Source organism: Panthera leo, chromosome E2, assembly GCF_018350215.1.
Source record: "Panthera leo isolate Ple1 chromosome E2, P.leo_Ple1_pat1.1, whole genome shotgun sequence".
Taxonomy (NCBI): Eukaryota; Metazoa; Chordata; class Mammalia; order Carnivora; family Felidae; genus Panthera; species Panthera leo.
This window is the reverse complement of record NC_056693.1, coordinates 48,696,200-48,720,210: the sequence shown is the minus strand read 5'-3', so window position 1 is coordinate 48,720,210 and position 24,011 is coordinate 48,696,200. Positions and strand designations below refer to the sequence as shown.

At 51.2% G+C, this 24,011-nt stretch overlaps 1 protein-coding gene across 2 annotated transcripts in view; it reads right to left on the bottom strand.

The window, feature by feature from the left end:
- The window catches only part of PDPR (pyruvate dehydrogenase phosphatase regulatory subunit), a 37,846-nt gene extending 15,171 nt beyond the window's left edge, over positions 1-22,675 (bottom strand). Inside the window, exons 1-14 of one of the 2 annotated variants that reach the window (XM_042918251.1) lie at positions 22,502-22,675; positions 20,732-20,990; positions 15,640-15,933; positions 14,347-14,480; positions 8,891-8,972; positions 8,631-8,794; positions 7,840-7,961; positions 6,928-7,045; positions 6,047-6,196; positions 4,781-4,973; positions 2,974-3,098; positions 1,115-1,270; positions 786-919; positions 52-200 (exon numbers count right to left, since the gene is read on the bottom strand). In XM_042918251.1, coding sequence (XP_042774185.1) covers positions 52-200; positions 786-919; positions 1,115-1,270; positions 2,974-3,098; positions 4,781-4,973; positions 6,047-6,196; positions 6,928-7,045; positions 7,840-7,961; positions 8,631-8,794; positions 8,891-8,972; positions 14,347-14,480; positions 15,640-15,863 — 1,751 coding nt within the window. In that variant the 5' untranslated portion in view covers positions 15,864-15,933; positions 20,732-20,990; positions 22,502-22,675. The remainder of the gene's footprint in view (positions 1-51; positions 201-785; positions 920-1,114; positions 1,271-2,973; positions 3,099-4,780; positions 4,974-6,046; positions 6,197-6,927; positions 7,046-7,839; positions 7,962-8,630; positions 8,795-8,890; positions 8,973-14,346; positions 14,481-15,639; positions 15,934-20,731; positions 20,991-22,501) is intronic. The other variant, XM_042918250.1, reaches the window with a different exon arrangement.
- Positions 22,676-24,011: the final 1,336 nt, after the last annotated feature.

The window sequence follows — 24,011 nt, the reverse complement described above, 5'->3', positions numbered from 1 at the left end:
CAGCGCACCGCAGGGGTGGGGGGTGGGGGGCAGGGCGGCAGCCAGCCTTACCTGCGCTTGCTGAGCCGCGCTATGCTACAGTCGTTTTCATACCCTCCACCCTCATTGAGCATGCCGGTGTGCACAATGTGGCCCACGGGTACATCGAGGTCATTGGAGAAGAGGTACTGAAGAATTTCCAATGCCTGGTCCCCGGTGGACTGGAGGGTGAGGGAAGAAAGCAGAGAGAGTGAGCACAAGAACAGCTGGTTGGTAACACAGTCTGCCGAGCAGTGTGACCCCCTGAGGCAATTCAATTAGCCAGTTCCCAACTGCAACTGAGAAGCTCCAAAGAAAGCTCGTTGTTTTTGTTTGTTTTCTTTTTACTGTTTACTTATTTTTGAGACACAGAGAAGACAGCATGAGTGGGGGAGGGGCAGAGAGACAGGGAGACACAGAATCCGAAGCAGGTTCCAGGCTCTGAGCTGTCAGCACAGAGCCCGACGCGGGGCTCGAACTCACAGACCGCGAGATCATGACCTGAGCCAAGGTCGGACGCTTAACTGACTGAGCCACCCAGGCGCCCCAACTGGCTCTTGATTCTAATGGTTAAGGGGGCCTCTACAAGCAGATGAAAACCCAGAAACAAAGAGCTAAAACTTCAGAAAAATGTATTACAGTTTAGTAAAACACTAAAACATACCAGAGGTCTTACGAAATTGGTTTTGAAGTGGCAGATAAAAAAGGAGACATTCGACAATATTCAGAAATTTCTAATCTATTATTTGGGTTTCTCAAGCACTTACTGTTATTTCGAACTTTGTGAAAGAGGACATGTCAATGACACACACAGCTTCCTTACAGCACTTGACTTCAGACTCCACAATGTCAAACCAGTCTGGCTTATAGAAAGTCTTGCTCTGCTCCAATGCCAGGAGGTCTACAGACCGGCAAACAACAAAAGAAAAAGAGAAAAGGACATTTATATTGAGGACTCTCCCTGTGTGCATTAGTATAGTGTGACAGGTTTTTCTTTATTCCTCCAGGAACACATTCTAACTGTAATACATTTAAAAATGGGTTTTATTAGTTCTCAAGGCAACAAAAGAATAAACATGAGAACGGGCCTTCTTACCCTTGTCTGGTGGCACGAAGTACTTCGGCCTCTCAAATCCATGTTTTTCCATCCACCTGGCTCCTTGTGCGTCCAGCCGGTCATAGAGAGGAGATGTGCGTAACTGTCTCCCGGTCTGGAAGTCCCAACGGGGAACCTTCAGGTCATACAGCAGAGCTAGAACAGAAATAACAGTCTCTGCAAACCCAAACCACCGAGCCGAGAACACAGCATCTCTAGATTCGGGAGTCGCTCCTGTTCAAAAGAGCATGCTCTCCAGGCTAACGGGACCTAATGTGCAAACAGTCCCCAGTATAACAGGTAGGCTCCGGAAGAAAGAATGATGTTGCAAGAGCTGCCCTGATCCTTCCACAGAGTTACAGGGCCGTGAGTCAGGTTAACAACTCCAAGTCTCTGTCCTCAATGACTGTGTCAAGTTAGTAGGCAGAAACAATGGGAGAAAGGTCATGCTTGTAAACCTTGCTAAGTCCCACAGCAGAGACGAAGACTGTATCTGAGGAGCAGAGTGTGAAAACATGGCACTTGCTTCTTTACGGTGCCTGTGTTGCTGGGATCTCAGGACTGTTAGACACATTTCCTCTCTAACATTTAACCCGTTTCTGAGGTGAAAGGGAACACAGCATACCTTGATTTGGTGGCTGCACAGTACTGTCCCAGTCACATTATTCACATAACAAAGCTAGGGTCACAATTCATTTCTCCTAATGTCCAATCTGCAACAGCAATAAGTAAAAATAGCCAGAAAGAGTGTGATCTCTAGTCCCTTCCAAAGAGAAGAGCCGACCTCAAACTTCCAAACGAGAGGTACATCAGAATGGGGAGGAGGCTGAGAAATTAAAGAGAAGGAAGCCACGCCGGTTGCCTTATCTTGCGACAATTTTTCAGTCTTCTCCGGTACTTTAGGTTCTATTCACCCTTTTCTCGTTTCCTGTCATGCCTCCCATTTCTATTACATGAGAATCAGAGAAGGCTACCCAGCGTGTCAGGTCATCACAGGGAAACTCGAGCTCCATTATGATTTGCACGGGTTCTAAAGTAACAAATGGCTGGGGAAATTGAGACTTCTGGCGAGTCAACATTTTAACCAAAATATTTGCCAAAAATAACCTTAGCGGCCACCCATACTGCTGCCGGGTTGTCTCCCACCAGTAGTTCTCTACGACAGGCTAAGAGTGAACACACAGGTGCTAAAGGTCGTTCAAAGGCCTCACCGTGAATGGGACCGCCTGCTATTAAACCAACAATTCACCGTCAAAGGATGGCAGTCACAGCATATGTAGAAACTCATGCCGGTATGGTAGAGTAACAAGTTAGAATGAAGCTGGAGAGAAGTAGGAATGAGGAGAACAGAAATGTATGTTTTGTATTTATATGAGAAGTAGTTTCCTATCTTGCTAGCATGTGACAGTTATGACAAAAATCACTCAGAGAAGCTTGAAGCTTTGAGAACAAGCCAAATCGATTTCTCTGCCTTGGAAAGCAAACTGTAATCTCAAAGATCAAGTGAGGAGAGAGAACATTCACCTGACATGGGCGCTTTCCAAGCAAAGTGGAAAGCAGACGATGCTAGGAATATACAAGAAGCTGCTGCGGGAAGTCTGATGGCAATTACCACCTGTAAGTCCTTTTCTTCTTTCCTGTTCCCAGAGGTAAATAAAGGACAACATACTAAAGAGATGGTTATGTAAAGATCACATGGGCCTAATGCCCCAACATGGGCCCCCTACCAGTCAAACTTGAGAGGCCAACTTGAAGCGATTCTTAAATAACTGAGGGAAAGATCTGCTCCTCTGAATGATCCAACAGCCCCCAAGGAAGACACCTTCGACTAGATGCAAATGGGATCAAGCTCTACTCACGCATGACTTCCATGACCCGGTGGCGCAGAAAGGTACGGCTGCTCTGGAGGGCTCCAAAACGTTTCAAGTCCAATTCCCAGATGCTTTCTGATGGATAACCATGCACCATCCATTCAGCGAGGTACCTGTTTAGATGGGGAAGTTGCTGGGCCTCAGATGGGATACTCTCCTAACTGTACTAGGAAACAAGAACCAACAGAATCAAACATCCTGTCTTGTCACAGACTGGTTGAGAAATTCTGGGCAATTTCCTTAATTTTTCTGAAGAAACAAACACGGATCCATCTACTGCTTTCAAATCTGCTATGATAATCTTAGTTCTAATGATAAGGTTCCCTAGAAAGTGTTTTAAGACATAAGTGACATCTATGAAAAACATACTCTATTCATACATCCAATGGGCTTTTTCTGGAAAACCTTCAGGAGGTTATACATCTATCTGATCATATCTCTACTTGTGGTAACTCCTCTTCCATGACTGTTTTCAGAACCATTCTACAAGTCACTCAAGAAAAGTGGCCTCAGTTGGTTAAGCTTCCGACTTCGACTCAGGTCATGACCACACAGTTCGTGAGTTCAAGCCCCGCATCGGGTTCTGTGCTGACAGCTTGCAGCCTAGAGCCTGCTTCGGATTCTGTGTCTCCCTCTTTCTCTACCCCTTGCCCACTCACACTCTGTCTCTCTCTCTCTCTCAAAAATAAACATTAAAAAAATTTTTTTTTATTAAAAAACAAAGTGGCCTCGGGGTGCCTGGGTGGCTCGGTTGGTTAAGTTTCTGACTCTCTTCAGTCGGTTCAGGTCATGATCTCATGGTTTATGGTTTGAGCCACGTGTCGGGCTCCACACTAATAGTGCCGAACCTGCTTGGGATTCTCTCTCTCCCTGTCTCTCTGCCCCTCTCCCACCAGTCTCTCAGTAAAAAAAAAAAAAAAAAAAGTTGCCTCATTGATAAAAAAAGTAACTTTTAATTGTGGCAAAATACAAAGAACATAAAATCAACCATCTCAGTCATTTCTAATTGTGAGGTTCAGTGGCATTAAGTACACTGACACTGCTGTGTAACCATCACAACCATCCACCCCCAGAACTCTTCATCTTCCCAAACTGAAACTCCATCCACCTGAGAAGCAGTCCCTCTCCATTCCCGTCCACAGCCTTGGCAACCACTGTGATACTGTCTGTCTTCATGAACGGTACTGCACACAGTATTCGTCCTTTCTGACTGGCTTGTTTAATCGGTATGTGATTTTTTTATTACATATACACATACATGTTTATTTGTTTATTTTGAGAAAGAACAGAGAGAAAGGGAGAAAGAATCCCAAGCAGGCTCCACACTGTCAGTGCAGAGCCCAATGTGGGGCTTGAACTCACGAACCTTGAGATCATGACCTGAGCCAAAGTCAAGAGTCGGCAGCTCAAGCAACCGAGCCACAGAGGTGCCCCATAATCAATATGTAACTTTTAAAGAAAAGTTGTACTACTCAACATGATCGTCTGTGTCAATCACCATACTTACTGTTTACAAACTCAAATGCACACTCAAAGGATCAAAACAGCTGAAAAGTACATCCCACAGGCTCCGTGACTAATTCCAAAAAGAGTTACTGAAACCCTGTGCACAGTGACACTGCTAGAATATCCCACAGTGATTACTGTGAAGGGGACAACTCTCAAATGAGGTGTATCTCCTCCTTACTATCAACACACCGGATTATATACACACACTACACACCATATTGGTAACAAGCAACTCTAGGAAGCACAGCAGAGCCCAGCAAGCAGAGTCTAATCAAGAGAGACTTACCTTCCAGCCCCTCCTCCAAACGACAGGCCAGCAGAGTTCATTCCCACCAGGACGTAGTAGCCCTGCACTGCCGGAGACTCGCCCATGATGCACCTCATGTCTGGGGTGAAGGTCTCGGGACAGTTGACCAACTTCATGATCTCCAGAGTCTCCAGTTCTGGCATCCGACGCAGGAGGGAACTCAGCAGGGGCTCTGAGCCATAAAAACAAACCCAAATAGAGTCCTCAGCTTTAGGGAATTCAAAGACTTCAGACTCCTTATACTTTCCTACTCCCTCTCCTTTCAGAAAATCACTTGAAAGGGGTTTTCTCAGAAGAGCCAAATGGGCCCTAGATCAGAAAGTAGAAACCCTGGTGTAATTAATGGACACACCTACAAAGCGCATGGCATAAAGACTAAGAAAAAGGACACTTCTCTGCAAAGGCCAGGAGCTGTGGAAGGGCACACGATACATGTGACTACAGATAAGATCTCCAAGGGATTACTGTTTGTGGAAAGCTCTTCAGTGACACTCGAGGAGACAGAGGATAAAGGCAAGGATTTCCACAGTTGGAAAAGCTGCAGAAGACAGGACCTTGGCCTGTTTGAAAATAAGTCCATCGTATGGGACAGTGGTAAGAGATGAAACCAGACTAAAGCTGGCTGGTGGGTACACGGAAGGTTCTGTATACTATTGTCTCCACTTCTGACAGTCTAAAATCCCTCAGAATAAAAAGTTTATTTTTTAAAAGGTCCACCAAGGGTTGGGAGGCAAACTCTTCATTATAGACAGTTTCTTATCTTTTGAATTTGGAAACATGGGCCTTTATTCACTAGCCAGTAAATAAAATTATCACAAAACTGAGTAGAACATAAATATCGAATCACTGTGAGGCACACGTGAAACTAGTACAGTACTGTCTGTCAGTTCTTCAATAAAAGCAAAAACCGAGTAAAAGACTGTATTAACAAAACAATTCTGCTTTCTGAAAACGTCTTCAGTCTTACACGCAGTCCTATGCAAAAGGTTTCCTCCTAGCCTAGAATTTCAGCAATGATTTTAGTTAAGTAATAAGCCTGGGGTCCCCTAACCAAGATTTTCATCCCCCGAATCCAGTACCCGGTGACCGCAGCCTTAGACCAGGCAGACCCTGCGGACTGCCTTCTGTAAGCACCTCATGGGGCTGTTACAAAGACCAAAGAAGAATCTCTTCTTGAAAATGCTTTCAAAAAGACAGCATCTTACGCAAACACAGGGCATTATAGTTATCCTGTAGCTCACACACCAAAGTGATCCCAGTCTTCCTGCAGATTCTGAATTTCCAGCTGGTTCTTGCCTTCAGTAAATATTGGCTTCGGGTTCTTCTCAAAGCCCCCAGACAAGATGCCACCCTGCCAGTTCCGGATATAAATTCTTCCATCAGCATCCACAACAGCTGAGGAAGAGAAATGACAGGGGAGTGGGGGGTGGGGTGGGTAGAAGGAAAAAGCAAGGTTTAGAGGCAAGCCAGCTTTCTGAAGGGACACAAAAAAGCAGAACAAAAACGCCTACTGGCTCTGTTAGTGAAGAGCATCCAGTGAACACAGAGCTTTCAAGGTGATGGGGGAGGATCCTCCCTCTCAGATTACAGTGGAGACTATTTCTCTATCCCTGACCTGCTTAGTTCCCTAGAAGCTCTGTCCAGTCCTCACAACCAGACTATGGAACTGCTGTAGTGACCGTGAAAGCCTAGCAGAAAGGGGGTACGGCGAGCTCATTCTAGGGGTTGAGACCTGCCACGTGACGTCAAGCCCTCTCCTGTGGTGCTTGGGGTCCCTGAGCAACCTGACTCTGTAGCTTACCTATAAGCTCTCTACAACGTATGCCATTCAAGTCAAAAACTCCAGGTTATATTCCAAATATTCTCAATCTGGACCTCTGTTTGGGACTGCAATTAGCTTACAAAACTAACAAACCAAAACACGGCTTCAGTGGAATGCCCGTTTTATCCATCCTTTCGTAAGGAGTTCTTACGGGAAAGTCAGGATTGGGTCCGCCTCCCTGTAACATGCTTCAGAAAAGACAAGGCTCTCTCAAGCAGAGTCTGTCCTTAGCACAAAGTCTTCCTTTTCAGAGGACAGAACAGTGGCAAGGAAATGAGATTAAAGACAAAGCGTAAGTCCTCACTTGGTGTGTTGCTCTGCAGAGGGGTCTCCAAGGGGCGAGTCAGAAGGTAGAAGTGTTCGCAGGCATGTAACGGGATACTAACCGGCTCCTCGTTGGAAAGACCCAGCTCGTATGCCCACTACAAACGGACGGATTGATTTGTGGGTGGGAAGAGGAACAGAAAGACAAATGAGCAAGTTCAGCCGCTTGAAAAGAGTTTAATTTCAAGTGGCCTATGTGTGCTCTTGTCCCAACGTCTGGGGCGGGAAGCCACACTGCAGCCTGCTTTATTTAGCTCAGTTCCATGGGGGGGAGCAACACCATGCTTGTTAAACCATAACCATTATTCTTATACCAAAGAACGACAGACTTAGGAGCTCGTGGGGGGCAAGTGAGGCCCTTCGAACAAAACGCCTGATCTCGACTACAAACCCCAAATACCATCATATGTGATCTTCATGAGGCAAAAAGTACCCGTAGGTCACCTGAAGATTGTCGAGTGGAAGGCAAGGCACCAATATGCCTTAAAAGTAGAAGCAGCTGAGTGCTCTGAACTGAATCCAGGCTCCTGACACAAAAGATAGCCTAATACTTATGTGCTGGGTTGTAGAATAAAATGAAATGCCACAGGAAGACCCAACAACGAGGATGTGTCAATGCCCAACCGTTTTTGTGGCCTTCCTGGCCAGGAGAGCACGCATTAACCCAGGGTAGAGGAAGGAAAAGGTCACGACGGTGCTTTTCCTTGAGGACTAGCTACAGGCTTCTGATGGAGTGCACAAGAATTCTGAGGTTTCTACTCCAAACAAGGAATAGGTGGTCCCTGACACCTGCTTAGTCCGTCACAGTATTAACCTTACGTCTTCACGCCCCAAATCCCGGCAGTGACTGTTGTTACGTTACATCAGTGACCCAGTGTTGTTGCTAACCTACCTGACCAGCACAGTTGACAAAATATTGGCACTCAATCTGTCCTTTATCGGTCTCCACACCGGTTACTTGGCCTTTTTTGACCATTACATGAAGCACGCTTGTACGGTCATAGATCTGCACACCTGTTCCAAGGTAAAGAAAGAGGCAGTGCATCCATCTTCGGATGGCCCAGAATTAAGGCAGCAGCAGATTCTGCAGCAGATTCTAAACCCGTGAGAAATGATGAAAAAGCCAGGTCAATGCTTTAATTTAAAAACACAAAAACTTCCAGGAACCACATCCTGGGCAGTGTCCATGGGCCTCTTTCGTGACTGAAAACAGCAGGTTACTTTAATACACAATTCAATTCTAGGAACCATAAAAGGGGGAGGGGAGAAGAAGGTTAAATAGGGCGTCTTAAATCCAAATCCACCCACACCATGAATCAGTTCATCCAAAGTGCAGAACACCATGGACGCTACTTAGTCTTCCCCTCATTCATTCCAAACCCAGGACATGACCAGCTTTCGGACTCAGTTCCCACCAGGTCTTCTGCCCTTGGAGCTTCTCACGTTCTGTGGGGGGGAATTCCCCTAAGTTTGAACTTATGGTCATTACTAAAAAGCAGTTCCTTAGAACTTTAATAAGAAAAATGTGTCCGTGAGGAAAAACACTTATTAACTTAAGAGAGGATATTCAAACAAACATTCTAAGAGCCAGTGTTCAAATATGGAAGCCGAGTTGGGGTCACTGCCGATTGGGAGACACCTTCTTACATGACCTCTTTCCTCCTCACCCAGAAACATGCTTACCATTTTGGGAGGCAGCACTTGCCAGGGCAAGAGCCACATCAGCAGAGGACACCACCGCATCCTCGGGAACATGCATGGCCCCCACCAGGTCGTGCACGTTTAGGAGAGGGTGAAGTTCGGCCACTTTCTTGGGGGAGATGATCTCAGAAGGGATGCCTATGACACTGCCACAGAACACAAGGGGACAATGACATGCATGGCCCTCTGGCAGAGGTCAGTCTGACAGGAGTGTCAGGACAGGCTTCTAGTCTCATACATACTTCAGCCTGGAGTTGATACGCTTCAGGGAGATGAGCCGGTCCTGAGTTTGGGCCAGAAAGATGGAGCCTGTCCTTATGTAACCTGGAAGGAAAACCAGCCCAGACTGAGCAGACCAGGCCAGCTACAGGGATCAGGTGGGCGAGCCCACTAGGTAACAGGTTAGAAGACACGTGAGCAGTCCTGGCATAGCCCCATCCAAACATACTCAGCTGGGGTTTGGGGCGGAGTGAGTAGGATTTTAATGTACATCTTAAATAATCACTCTATTTTTTTAAATGTTTGTTTATTTTTGAGAGAGAGAGACAGAGCATGAGTGGGGGAGGGACAAAGAAAGAGGGAGACAGAATCTGAAGCAGGCTCCAGGCTCTGAGCTGTCAGCACAGAGCCAGAGGTGGCGCTCGAACTCATAAACCGTGAGATCATGACCTAAGCCAATGTTGGATGCTTAACTGACTGAGCCACGCAGGTGCCCCTTTAAATAATCACTCTTAAAGTCAAAATGAGAGATAACTGTTGCTACAAAGCCTTTGGGAGGGGAATGTACCCCCAGAACCCACCTCTTTCTTTGGTCTTTTTAGGCTTTCTCCTCATGGTTTAGGTGGGAGTATGGCCCTAAATGCAGGCCACTCACGACATGGGCACCCAGGAGCTAGACCCACCCTTTCCTTCCCCAGCATGGCCAATGGGCACGTGGCCAAAGTTCAGCCAATCAGACCCCCTGGGATACTGGGTCTGGAGCAAGTGGGTGAATGGCTGGAGGCCAGTCATCTCGGAAGCAGCAGGGTCCTGGCCAGACCGGCCCTGTTTCAGTTGAGGGGCTACCTGTTGTGGGTTCCCCACGGCCTGGCCTCCACGTTGCCTGCTCCAGCCGGCAGCCTCCTGCCAACTCACTGGCTCCGAGGGCCTTCCAACAAACTCCTTTTGCCCACGCTGGCCAGAGTTGATTCCTGCTCTTTGCAGTCAACATATATGACACACCCGTGATCATGCTTTGGTCAGTGACGACCCCCCTAATGTGCAATGACTCTCAGTTCTAACAATGAAAAAACTGAATCAGCTACCATTTTGTTTTTTTTTTAAATTTTTTAAATGTTTATTTATTGTTGACAGAAAGAGACAGACAGCATGAGCAGGGGAGGGGCAGAAAGAGACAGAGACACAGAATCCAAGTAGGCTGTAGGCTCTGAGCTGTCAGCACAGAGCCCAATGTAGGGCTCGAACCCACTGTGAGATCTCACAAACTGTGAGATCATTACCTGAGCCCAAGTTGGATGCTTAACTGACTGAGCCACCTTAAAAAGGCAGTACAAGAAGATCATTTAAACATTTTCCTCATCTCTTTTGAAACCATCAGATAAATATGTCCTTCCCTGACATGACAAGAATGTCTATCTAAGTTTGGAGAACTGAAATTTCAGAGAATGGCTTTTAAAAACTATAGCTAGGGGAGCCTCAGTGGCTCAATCAGTTAAGCATCCGACTTTGGCTCAGGTCATGAGCAGAGCCTGCTTCGGATCCTCTGTCCCCCTCACCTACCCACCCCCCCCCCCACCCTGCTCACACTTTGTCTTTCAAAAATAAACATTAAAAAAAATTTTTTTTAATAAAAAATAAAAACTGTAGCTACACCAGACCAGTGCAGTGATCCTGGCCAGTAATTCACTGGCTCATCACACTCTGAATCTCACTGCAAAGGGTTCAGCAGTCACTTCCTACTTCCTACCAAAGATCCCACATGGGAGGAGAGTGTCACTGTATACAAAGCTACACAACGCATCGCATTTCACACATGATGTCAAATTGTACTCTTCCCAACAGAACCACCTGTGATAACAACATATCACCTGTTAACAAGATTAATGGTCTGTTGTTTTCCCACAGAGGACTTTTAAAGTTTGGTCTAGAGCTTTCTGACACAAAATTTCCTGTTACAGGTGTGAAGCCATAAAATAGAACTCTTACATTCAATAAGAACAAAGTACACATCTAATATTAAAAGACGAGTTAGAAAAGAAATATAAATAGCCAATAAACCCACAAAATAATGTTTAAAAGAAAGAGACGCAAATTAGGATCTGATAACTTCTTCCATCTCTCAGATTAGCAAAAAGAATAATACCCAATGTTGGGCGCCTAGCTGGCTCAGCGGGTAGAGCCGGCAACTCTTGATCTCAGGGTCATGAGTTGGAGCCCCATGTTAGGCACAGAGATTACTTAAGAAAAAAATAATATAAAAAGTAATACCCAGCATTGAAAGACTAAAAAGATATAACTGCTCTCAAACACTTATGGTGAGAGGGTGGCCCTTTCAGAGGCTGATCTGGCAATACCTAGCAGAGTTTAAAATACACACACTCTTTGCTCAAATTATCCACCTTTTAGAAATCTATCCATTAGAAATAACAAGAGAAAACAAAGATATACTGACAAGGATCTTTACTGCATCATTATTTAGAACAAAAAAAAAAAAAGAGGAAACTATGGGGTGCCTGCGTGTCTCAGTCGGTAAGTGTCTGACATCGGCTCAGGTCATGATCTTGCGGTTCGTGGGTTCGACCCCTGCATTGGGCTCTGTGCTGATAGCTCAGAGCCTGGAGTCTGCTTTGGATTCTGTACCCCCCCCCTCCTTTCTGCTCCTTCCCCACTCATGCTCTATTTCTATCTCAAAAATAAACATTAAAAAAATGAGTAAAAAAAGAAGATGAAACTGTAAATGTCAGGTAAGGGGAAAATGGATAAACAAACCAACACATACTATGGCACATTCCTCTGCAGGTATAAACAAACACGACGAGTTATTTATATGAGCTGATTTGAAGAGCACTTAATAAAACACATTCATTTAACTATTATTTTTTTTAACGTTTTTATTTATTTTTTTTATTTTTGAGACAGAGACAGAGCATGAACGGGGGAGGGTCAGAGAGAGAAGGAGACACAGAATCTGAAACAGGCTCCTGGCTCTGAGCAGTCAACAAAGAGCCCGATGCGGGGCTCGAACTCACAGACCGCAAGATCGTGACCTGAGCCGAAGTCAGACGCTTAACCGACTGAGCCACCCCGGCGCCCCTCATCTAACTATTATTAAGAATGTTTCTGGGGGCGCCGGGGTGGCTCAATCAGTTAAGCTCTGACTTTGGCTCAGGTCATGATCTCACGGTTCGTGAGTTCACAACCCGTGTCGGGCTCTGTGCTGACAGCTCAGAGCGCGGAGCCGGCTTTGGATTCTGTGTCTCCCTCTCTCTGCCCGCCCCCCCCCACCCCCGCTTATACTCTGTCTCTCAAAAATTAATAAATGTTTAAAAATATATTTAAAAGTATTTCTGTATTTGAGGAACAAGAAAGTAACACAGAGTGGAGAAATAATCCCCAATAAAAAGATGGGACAAAGAGCCTATGATAAACTCTTAAATAAACAGCACCGACAAAGGTAAAGCAAAATTTGGAGAAAAAAGATCCGCGTGGGCTACATGGTCTGGAACAGGCACTGCATGAAGTACTGATGTGTCACAATATTTAAGTAGGGAACATACCCCTCACGTAAATGAACTATTTTCAGAAGATTAGCATGTAGTATCCTAATCGTGAAGTCCAGGTTGTACACAGGTCACTCGTCTTCATTTAATGTCTCAAAACCAGCCCACTGACTGGCAGCGATCCAAGCAGCACACACCTGCGCGTTCTGCCGGGTAACAGAATTTTCCATCGGGGTACCCCAAGTCACCTTTCACTGCACCACCGCTAAACTGCACTGGGGGTGACAGATTGACTGATCCCCGGACTCTCCCTTGCCTGACTTCCGTGCTGTCCCACAAGCATCAAGGGGATACAGGACCTAATAAGGGTTTCATAGTGACCCAAAACTCAACGGAAATTGTTTTACCTTATGGAATGGAGGCCTAGGACCTGATTCCTCTAGCACCCAACCAGCTGAGCACCACAAGGCCGGGCAAAGCACGAGGAACTGAACCGGTGGACCGGAAGTCAGCGGTTCTGGCGCTGGGCCCATTACACGGACCCTCTGCTGACTCAATCCCTGGTAGATACCCGATTCAAGTACCGGTTGCCATCAAGTTAAATCCAACCCAGAGGGACTCTTCCCGCCCGTCCCGCGCGTATCCCGCATCTTCCCTAACAGAAGCCCGAGACGGTGCAGCGGCAGGCACCAAGCACATTTACCGTCTTCGCTCGCGAGTCCTCGCCTCTCAAAAGCAAGCCTGGCCGAGAGCGAGGACACCACGGGAGTCGGGCTCATCTACCGGGCAGGGACCAGGGTGAGGCGGCTGAGGCGCCCGCTCTCAGCACTGGGCCAGCGCAGGGCCGGCCGGGGAACCCTGCTCACGTGCCCAAGCATGTACAGCCTCTTCCTGCCTGCCTGTAGCTCCTCTCCTGGCATCTCCCCTTCTCCACTGCCACATCTACCCGATCCTGTTACAGGACGCTCATCTTAACCCAGAATTGACAAACAAGGTCACACTGCACCAGAGTACGAATTATATGAAAGGGAAAGCTAGAAAACCGTAGTCTGTCGTCAGAATCTCTAATGATTATAATCTCACCTTCCCCAGTGGAAACTGTGTCATATGCCACATAATTCCCACTTGGCCGGCAAAGTGAGCCACAGGCCGTGCGTACCCCGTGACCACATGGCAGAGCCACCTCAGCTGGCACACAGATCGAGCCACCGTCCTTGTCAGGGGGAGTCTTGACTTCTCTGTGATGTGAATCACGCAGGTGTTCTGAAGAGCAGCCCTGAGCTACACGAGCGACTAGGCCCAGCTACTCGCTTAGGACAGTTCCCGCGGCCGCCAAACGGTTTCACCAGCTACGACACAGGCCCAACCCTGGGCTTCTGGCTAGTCCGTCACCTCGCAACAAGCTGACAGACCTGCTTCCTACTTGTTATCATTTGGGACCGCCCCATAGCTTGCTCTCCCCGTTCTACCTGCTCCAGTCGTATTCGGCTCACGATTCCCCGGGTTCTTTTCCCTTGGTGACGCACACAAGGGGTAACGTACGCTTAAGCTTTACAGTCACAAATATCCTTAAGCGCAGCTGGTGAAATTCAGTGGCCCAGACTACGATTTCACTGTCAAGCACCAAAACTTAAGCACTTCCTTCTCTTCCTCATTCAGGAGCCAGATGTGGCCACCTAATACATACTTCAGAGAGCGAACTAGGAAATGGCACAGGAAAACTTTCACATCATAGGAATTCTGGCATCTGGATAGGATCCGAGATAATGACCGAATCCCCTCGATAGATAAGGAAACGGGAGACAGCTCAACACGCTCACACACTTGCCCGAGGTGAGACCAGGACGAGTGCAGAGCTCGGACTGAAACTCAAGCCTCAACTAAAATCCCCAGGCAGGCGTGGCGTCGGACCGCATACGGTACTGACTAAACGAGTCCGGGGCACAGGCAGACCAGTAAATGGCCGAGTACCTGCTTACCTGTTTGGATCCCTGTTTCTTGCTCTAACTGCTGGTAGAGTTTGTTGGAATAGTCTGCCATCTTCTGCTCGATGGTCAAGTGCCTGGCGGTGCTCAGGATGCCGGCACAGAACCTCGTAGAGCCAGCGGCCAGCCTGCGGGATGGATCCAAAATGCTATTAGGTAGGCTCGCATATCTGTGAATGCAACTAGTTCAAAGACCCTCGTTACTAGCACCGACTGTGATATCAAAAGATGGAAACCTAAATATCCCGACAGGAGAGGGATTTCAAATGTTGGCGTTCACCTACACGACGGGACGCCGCGCAGCCATAAAAAAGGCACGAGAATGCTCTTCTGCAACAATATGGGAATCCTAATGAAAACAGCACGGGAGGAGCACTACTTAATATGCTACTAACTTGTACAAAAAAAGAGAAAAAAATAGCAAGTGAAGACCCACGTACACGTGTACACACTGACCAACACGTTTGCTTATATACACGGGGGGTGTCTGGAACGACACACCAGGAACTTAATTTGCCTCCAGCGAGGGAAACTTCAGCTAGAAGTCAGGGATGAGAAGCAGACTTTCCCTGCACACTCTTTTACAGTTTTTAATTCTGAATCGTGTAAATGCATTGCCTATTCGGAGAGATTTACAACAGACTTGTTAAATGTCATTCAATTTCTGGTAGGCAATAGAACAAAAAAGGACTTTAAGGGAAAGTGAGACAACTTGTACCAAGTGTGAACCTTAGTCAGTAATAAGGTATCCATACTGATTCATCATATTTAACGGTAACCCCAACCTAAGATGTCAGTCCCAGGTGCACACAGGCGTGAGGCACACGGGAACTCGGTACAACCTTTGCATTTGTTCTGTAAATCTAGCACGGCTCTAAAATAAGTTAATTCAGTGGGGGGGGAAAAAAAGGAACAGAAATAAGACAGGATGCAGCCAATTTCATTTCAGCCCATAGAGGGAGCTCCAGAGTCACGGGGTCTACGTTGCCATTTGACCGCCCCTACCCAGAGAACAAGATGGTAAGATGTGCCCGGACCCTGAAATAAAACGCACCCTCTTCGGATACTCGGCTTCGCGGCATCTGCCACCTGTCTCAGAGCCCAAAAACACGGGTATTGCACATCGTGAAACCACGGACAGGAGATTTCGCCTTTCCGTGACTGTTCTCATGCTACTTAGCGACAGGTCAGCCACTGCCGGGACAGGTTACCGGGAGCAGAGGGGGTGAGGGAAGCCCACGCAGTTGGTGCAACATGGCCCCAAGCCGGGTCCCGTCTGGTCCTTACCTGCCCTGCTCCAAAAGGACAATATCCTTCCAGCCCATCTTGGAGAGGTGATAGGCCACGGATGTGCCCATGATTCCACCGCCACAGATGACCACCTGTGCCTGGGCAGGCAGGGCGACAGAATGCGCCTCGGCAGCTGGCGCACCGCTTCTCCCCGACGACCAGTTCTGCCATCCTCGGCCGGTCCTTTGTCTCCGGGCCACCGACAGCAACCGGGAAAACATCACGTCTGTCAGTCAGCAGCTCGGAGATGTGCTCCCACTGGGCCAAAGAGGAGATTCTCCCCAATTCAAACTAGACAGAGAAAGCAAACAGATTTCATTCCACTGTACTCAGTGCGCCGGATTAGTGACAAAAGAAAAGGAGGCAACAGAGAATGATAGTCATCACGCCTCATCCAGACAGAGGCACAAGCACACGCAAAGGCCCTGAGGGGAGGCACACCTTAAGGAGTCCGAGCACAGAAGGGAGGCCAGTGTGCCCACAGCTCGACGGCAAGGCACAGTCGACCAGAGACGAGGCCGGAGAGGCAGGCAGAAAGCAATGACACAAGCGCTTGGATGCCTCACGAGGAGCTGGGATTTTACTCCAAGTGCAAAGGAAAATACTAAAGCAGGGAATGAAATGATCCGATACGCTTTTCCTAAGATCAGCCTGGCTCCACAGTGGGGACTGGACTGGAGGAAAGGCAGGGCTAGGAAGCTACCGCAGGAGTCCAAGAGGGAGGGCACGGAGGCTCACACAAGGATGGTGGCGGTGGAGTCAGAGCCATGACTGGATCGTTGTGGATGGTGAAATGACAGTACTTAACTTGCCAACAAACCGGATGTTAAGATGGGGAGCGGGAGAAAGACGGACGATGGCAAACTTTCCAGGTTAAGCGACGGGTGCCACTTCCTAAGGTGTGAAGGACTAGGGATGCGGAGGGAGGCGGGAAGGAGAGGGAGAGGGAGGCGGTGAGGGCACGTGCGCGCATACCGAGGTGTCAAGGGCGAGACACCTAGCAGGCATCCACGTGGAAGTGCCGAGCAGCTAGATAACCAGGCCTGAAGCCTGGGGAGGACATGGGGTATCCGGAGACCCGGCAGTCTGAGGAACAACTCTGAGGCTCCCCAGCAGGCACAGCTTGGCAAGAGAAAGAAAGTACTGGACGGGGGACTGCGCGCTGGGGCAGACTCACAGAGCGTCCAAACGGCTGAGCGGCGGAAAGGGAACCGGGCAGAGGTGTCACAGAAGCCGAGAGAGGAGATGGTTCACTACAGAGGGTGGCCAGGGATGGAGCAAGACGGCCATGTGCCTGCTGGGACTTGACGACACAGAGGTCCTTGGTGTCCTCAAAGAGGACATTCCCAGGGGAGTGCCAGGGATGAAGCACGGACTAGAGCAAGCTCAAGAGCAAGGAGATGAGGGAGTGTGCACAGCTTCTTCACGTGCTGCCCGGAGGGAGCAGAAACCCCAGACAGGAGGAGAGAATGGGGGTGGAGCAAGGCTATTTGTCTGTAAAGGTGGGAGCCACGGAGACTGTTTCAGGGCTGGCGAGAAGGGCCAGGAAGAGGGAAAGAGGTGGGGGAGGAAGGAGAGGCGGTGACAAAGAATGAGGTCCTGGAAAGGAAGGGAGAGGAGAGGAGAGGAGAGGAGAGGGGAGGGGAGGGGAGGGGAGGGGAGGGGAGGGGAGGGGAGGGGAGGGGAGGGGAGGGGAGGGGAGGGGAGGGGAGGGGAGGGGAGGGGAGGGGAGGGGAGGGGAGGGGAGGGGAGGGGAGGGGAGGGGAGGGGAGGGGAGGGGAGGGGAGGGGAGGGGAGGGGAGGGGAGGGGAGGGGAGGGGAGGGGAGGGGAGGGGAGGGGAGGGGAGGGGAGGGGAGGGGAGGGGAGGGGAGGGGAGGGGAGGGGAGGGGAGGGGAGGGGAGGGGAGGGGAGGGGAGGGGAGGGGAGGGGAGGGGAGGGGAGGGGAGGGGAGGGGAGGGGAGGGGAGGGGAGGGGAGGGGAGGGGAGGGGAGGGGAGGGGAGGGGAGGGGAGGGGAGGGGAGGGGAGGGGAGGGGAGGGGAGGGGAGGGGAGGGGAGGGGAGGGGAGGGGAGGGGAGGGGAGGGGAGGGGAGGGGAGGGGAGGGGAGGGGAGGGGAGGGGAGGGGAGGGGAGGGGAGGGGAGGGGAGGGGAGGAGAGGAGAGGAGAGGAGAGGAGAGGAGAGAAGAGAAGACGAACCCAAAGCCGCAGTGAGGGACGGCGTGCCCCGCGTCTGCACAGGCCACGGACTGGAGACGCCAGGTCCCACGGCCCCTTCCTGAAAGCAGGGGAGGACCGGTCATGGCGGGCTTATGACGAACCACGGGAGTCACAGGCTGCGACCAAGCGCATGTCCCTCGGAGATGACTAACACCATGAGGTAGATTAGGGAGCGGACAGGTTCAGGCCACCAGGGAGAATTACTCTAAGGGCATAAGAGGACTGTTCAATTTTTAAGAAACTGCAGACAGCCCTGTGGGCGAAGGCACGGTCTCCGAGTGTGGGGAGACGGCGACACTTCAGAGGAGAGCCCTGGCAGCCCGTGCGCCCACCAGCACGCCGCTACCAGCCCGGGACCCACGGAGGGCCCCCGACGGCCCAGGTCGTCCAAGGCTAAGGTGTGGGTGCCCATCCATCAGACAGGATCTCAGAACTGAGACCGAGCAGGCCTCCACTGCGTCCCAAGGAAATCCCATCCAAGCAGGGCTGATTACTTTGGCCACCTTGTGGTGATCTCCAGGCCTCACCTCCTTGGTCCCCGCCAAACCGTCTCAAGACAGAAGCTTCTCCACAGCCAGACTTCCCACAATCTCATCTCCATATGACCAATTTCTCTCTCTCTCTCTCTCTCTCTCTCTCTCTCTCTCTGCTGTCCTCCCCTCCAAACCTCTCCACCGTGTCCTCCAGAACATCCTTTCCAGACTGGAACACGCAGCCCTTCACCTAGCTTCTCTCCACCTCTGCTTCAACAGAGACACAGCTCTACTGAGGGAAACGCCACTGCCACGTGGCCAGCCCGTCCCACTGACCTTGCCATCAGGAGGGGGGGAGGCGGGCACCCTTCTCCCTTCAGAACCATTACCACTTGGTCATGCTTGAAAAGACCCTGTTCCCTCATGGCTCACACTAGCAGGCACCCCGTAGCGAGCCCCGGGCCACTGCGCGTTCAGCCACAGGCAGATGTCTGTCGACATTCAGGTGCTGAACCCACAACACTGCTCCTCTCCCAACCTGGGACCCCACCTCCTTCCTTCCTTCCAAACGCAAAACCTGTCTCCTCAACCCCTGAAACTCCACCTGCATCTACGACCACCTCTTCCTTCAACCTCGTAGGGTCAAAAGTTGATCCCTCCCCACGTGCCCTGGATCCCTCTCTCTCCTTCCTTCCCTTGACTCCGCTCCATCAACTGTCCCCTTCCACGTACCTTCAGTGTCCCCTCCAATCCTCAGCATTTTAATATGCTCAAGTCCCTCCCAACTGACTTAAGAAATACAAGAAAGGCTCCATAACAGTCTTCCAATGCTGATTTTTAATTTTACAAATTCTGAATTATAAAAATTGTGGTCTTTGTAAACAACACAAACGCAGAAGGAAATTAAAATCTCCCATCATGCAAAATACTCAATTCCAGGGCTGATGAAATTTCCCCAGACTTATTTATCTTGCAGCACGTGCTCCCCTGACATCCACCCGTGTGCCACCACCTGTCTTAAAGTCCTTTTTGTTACACCTCAGTGACTGCACAGTCTGCCGGCGGGTTACACCAAAATTTACTATGACGTCACAACCTGTCTTTTTCACTTGACAAGAAGGGCTTCCTATGGTATCTGTCACTTTCCCCCCTTTCCACCGTCCTGAACCCAAGCGGTTAAGCTCCTGTCCCGCATGCCGGAATGCTGCTCTCACCAAGAACGCCACTGTTGCCACCTTCCAGGGACACTGGGCCCATCTCACTCACCCTCTCCACAGCACTGAACACCGCCGATCGCTCCCGCTACTCACGCACTCTGTCCCTGTTTTGACACCGACTACCCCGGTCACATCTACACCGCCTTCTCTCCCCTGCCCATCCTTCTGTGTTGCTGTCCCTCGGGGTGTCTGGGACCAGCTTCTCCTCTCAGTTTGCCACCCTCCAGGGTCATTTCACGCGTACCAAGACTGACGCCTAAGCCCACAACAGCCCCGAGCTTTACATCCGCACCTCGAGCTGAACAATGGCCATGTCCACTTGGGTTCCCGTGGGTCACACCGAGCACATCCAGAAGGGAAACCCACCTGCCTCAATCTCCAAATCTGCTCCACTTCTGTGTCCCGCAGTGACACCATACACAAGAATCCCAGGTGTCACCCTGGGTTCCTCCCTCTCTCTCACCTCCTCTATACGGCCAACCGTCATGGACTAACAATTCCACAGGCGACAGTTCCCTCAGACCATCGACTTCTCCCCCTCCTCACTGCCGTTACCTGAGTACAGACCGCCATCCCCGCTCAGATGAAGGCAGAAGCTTCCCGACAGGGCTTCCGCACACCATTCTCCCCACCCCCCCTCAATCCTTCCGAGGAGGGGCGTGGAGGGAGGCTTCTCAAATGAAACTCTTGTTCACACCCCTACTCAAAACCCTGCAATGGCTTTCTGATGCCCTGAGGAAAAAAAGCATTCTCCTCAACAGGAAGTGTGCAAGATCCTTCATCATCAGGCTCATTCCTGACCTCCGGTCTCTTTCTCTCCTCTCCAGCCAGACGGACATACTCATAATTCCTCCAACAGGACAGGCATTGAGTCTCTCTGAAACCCCCAGGATCTGGGCACACCGTTCCTTCGAACCACACGGCATAGTTCCTGCCCCCCTGCCCCCCAAACATGGATAATCCCCTCAGCTCTCACCCTGTTTCGCAGCTTATCAGACCCCCTCTCCCCCAATACCGCCTCAGGTGACTCTTCTGTGTTCTCCCACAACACCCTGCACTTCTCCAGCACAGAGCCTCCCACACTGTCACGGCCTGTTTGCCAATCAGGGAAACGGCACAACGACCCCGCTGAAAATGCAGGCTTTGGGGGCAGACAGGTATGGGTCTGAAAATCTCCCCCACCTCTCATCAGCTCTGTGGCTCTGAGCAAGTCATTCCACCTCTGTGCTCCAGGCTCCTCATCCACAAGGTGAGCTACGAACACCTGCCTGGCCGGGTTGCCACAAAGACTACGTCAGACAATACAGGAAAAGCATGGTAACTGGCACCCGAGAAGCACTCAGTAAGTGCTAGTTTTTAGTCTCCTCTTACAATGGAGCTCTCTGGGAGCTGAGACCAGTTACCGCTTCAACGTGATTCTGCCGGCATTCAGGGTAGGCACCTAGGAAATATAATCAACGGAGGAATGAGAATATACAATAAACGAGATGGGAAAAAATTCAGTGAGGACTCTGAGATCTTGAGGCTAGGCTCCAAGATTTCAGGGGATATCTAAATCACATAGAGTAATTTTTTAAAATTGTTTTCGGGTTTTTTTGTTTTTTAGAGAGAGAAAGGGAGCCAGCAGGAGCCGGGGAGGGGCCGCAGAGGGAGAGAGAGTATCTTAAGCAGGCTCCACGCTGAGCATGAAGCCGGATCTGGGGCTCATCCCACGACCCTGGGATCGTGACTTGAGCCAAATCCAAGACTGGGACACTCAGCCAACTGAGCCACCCAGGCCGGTAGAGAAGAATCTGAAGATGTCAAAGACAAAGAAATAAAAGGTGTAGCCGGGTTTAAAATAAGTTATATTTAAAAACAAAAAACAAAAAACTAAGATGGCCCTATAATATTCTCTCCCTCTAAGAAGAATCGCTAAGGCAACCTCAATATTGGGACTGGTTATGCTCACACCTGCTTACGACAAGAAGAGCAAGGGACAGCTCCAAGTCCCTCTGGGTTGTTCCCCTGTATGGTCCCAGCGTGTGTACAAATGGGCCGCTGGCCACAAGGAAGCCTAGTGAGTGGAGCTCCACCGACACACTTCCCACTCTTGCCTCAGCAGAAGGGCCACGTGGGACATTTCTTTCAAACAGACAGACAAAAACCCCAACACTATCCCAGGCTCTTTCTCTGGAGAGTCTGATCCTGCTGGTCCCGGGGGAGTATCTGTCAAAACGTGCCACCAGGTGATCAGGCAAGTTTAAGAAATTAATACATATCCCTAGCGCTGGAAAAGTGTGCCCGGTGGCCCGGCACCGGCACCCCTCCTCCCCTTCCCACCCTCCCCCCGCTCCCCCCGCGTGCCCGGAGGTCACGCTTACAGAGATTCCCGAATCTAATGTGAATGTCCTTCACAGGGGTCCCGAGTGACCAAACATCACGAAGACAGTTCACCACCCTGGCCTACACTTTTCCCGGTAACTCGGCTTGCCGCACCCTGCAGCAGGCGTACAAGTTAGCGAAGCAGAGGCGGACCGCACGTCTCCAGGCGGGAAAACGATTGCACCTGCAGAGGGAGAAGGGCGGGCGAGACCAGCCAAACCCGCGCCAGGCGCTGTGCAAGCCCGAGGCGGGGAGCCCGAAGCGAGGGCACCCCGGCCGCTCTGGACATCGGGCTGAGCCGCGGACGCCTGGAGCAGCCGGAGCGCAGGCCCGGGGGCAGCCGTGCACGGGGCCCCAAGGCCCGGACCCCGGACCCCTTCGGCCGGACGCCGCACAGCCGCAGACCGCCTGAGAGAGACGAGGCAGACCCATTCCCGCCCCGGGCCGCCGGAGTCCCCAGCGACCCGGCAGGAGCGACAGGAAACGAGGGGCGGCCGCGACCACCCCCGAGGAAGACCAAAGCGAAAAGGGGGGCGCCGAGACCCGCGCGGAGGGGAGGCCAGAGCGGCCCCGCCGCCGTCTCCTTACCTCACGGGCCGCCGCGGGCTCCGCCGTCAGCAGCACCCCGGCGGCAGCGCGACAGCAGCCACAACAGTTGCCGGGGGTCCCGCCGCCAGAAACGGGGCACTGGGAATGGGAAGGGGGCGGGGCGGAGGGAGTAAAAAGTTCCGGGGAAGCGGGAGACCGCGACCTTCCGCGCTTTACGGCCCCCGGCAAGGGTACGCCCGCGCGCGCCGGCACACGCGCACGCGCGCGCCGTGACGTCCCCGCGGCGGCCCCGCCCCTGCCACGTGGGGCTTGTTTGGGTCTCGCGAGGCCCCGCCCCGGGAGCTCGGCCCCCGCCCCAGTGGTCCCGGCTGCTTTCTGAAGTGTGCAAGTGGAGCGGGGATGCTGCGGTGGGTCGCCGGCCTTGCCGGGGTGTCGGGAGCGCGGGGCTTCGCTCTGCCCTCCAGGCGCCCTGCCGCTTCTGTCCCCGAGCGGGTCCGCGGCTCAAAGCCACTCCAGTCCCTGGCGCAAAAGGGCGGCGTGGACCGACAGTCCCTTGTCTCTGGAAGGCGCTCGGCTCTTCCTGGGCCAGGCTCTAGCAGAGCGTCTGAAATCCGGTCTGCGGGCCTGGCCCGACCTCGGAGGCGGGTTTAGCGACCCTGAGCTCTGGGCGGGATCTCACTCTGCACCTTCCTGGCTGGCCTGGGCCCGAGGAAGCGGAGTCATTCACTCCATCTTCTGAGAAGCCTCCCGTCCAGTCCTCCCTTCCTATCGCTTGGCCCTGTTTTCCTTCCCTCGTGGAACTCATCACTATCTAAAGTATGTGTTCGCTGACTGCCTTTGCCACCAGTTGCAGGTCCCGGACCCTGTCGACAGAACCTCAATCTCAGGCACGGCAGCACTTGCAGCAGCGCTCGGCGCATGGTCCAGTCAGTATTTGTTTGAACGGGGAGCGTTCTGAGGGCACGGCCGCCACTGCACGGTGGGCCACACTCTGCACGTCCCGGTCTTGGGATTGAAGCCCGTCTTGCCACACGAGCCAGTCTTGTTTCCTTCTGGCCTCTGATGATGGGATTCCGCAGTGCACAAGAACCGGAGGGCTGCTGCCATTTGGGGGGGGGGGGGGGGGCAGGAAAGCTCAGGGACCCCGGTGGCACCAGGCCGGCCCACAACCTGCATAACTGTCTACCCACTGACTCGCCAGTTAACTCACATGCTACATTGCACCGGGTTCTGGCTGCCTGAGGATGGAAACTCCGCCTCTTGCTAGTCTGACACATAAAAGTTTAAGACATTCTGCGCTTCTGTGCAGAGAAATTCTTCAGTATTTTAGCTCATGGCTTAGAGCTTGGTGTCCCTGACTGCCCAAAAGGGAGAGGAAATAGACCAACCCATCTGAGGTTGTATTCTTGAGGACGGCCCAGATGTGGCAGTTTGGGGAGAAAAACTTCACAAGTTTTCCTGATGAGTAGTTTCACCTATGCCACTTTCAGGCTTGTGAATTGGGGAGAAACCTAGTTGTCTGTACGAAATGGTGGGTGAAATGAAGTGA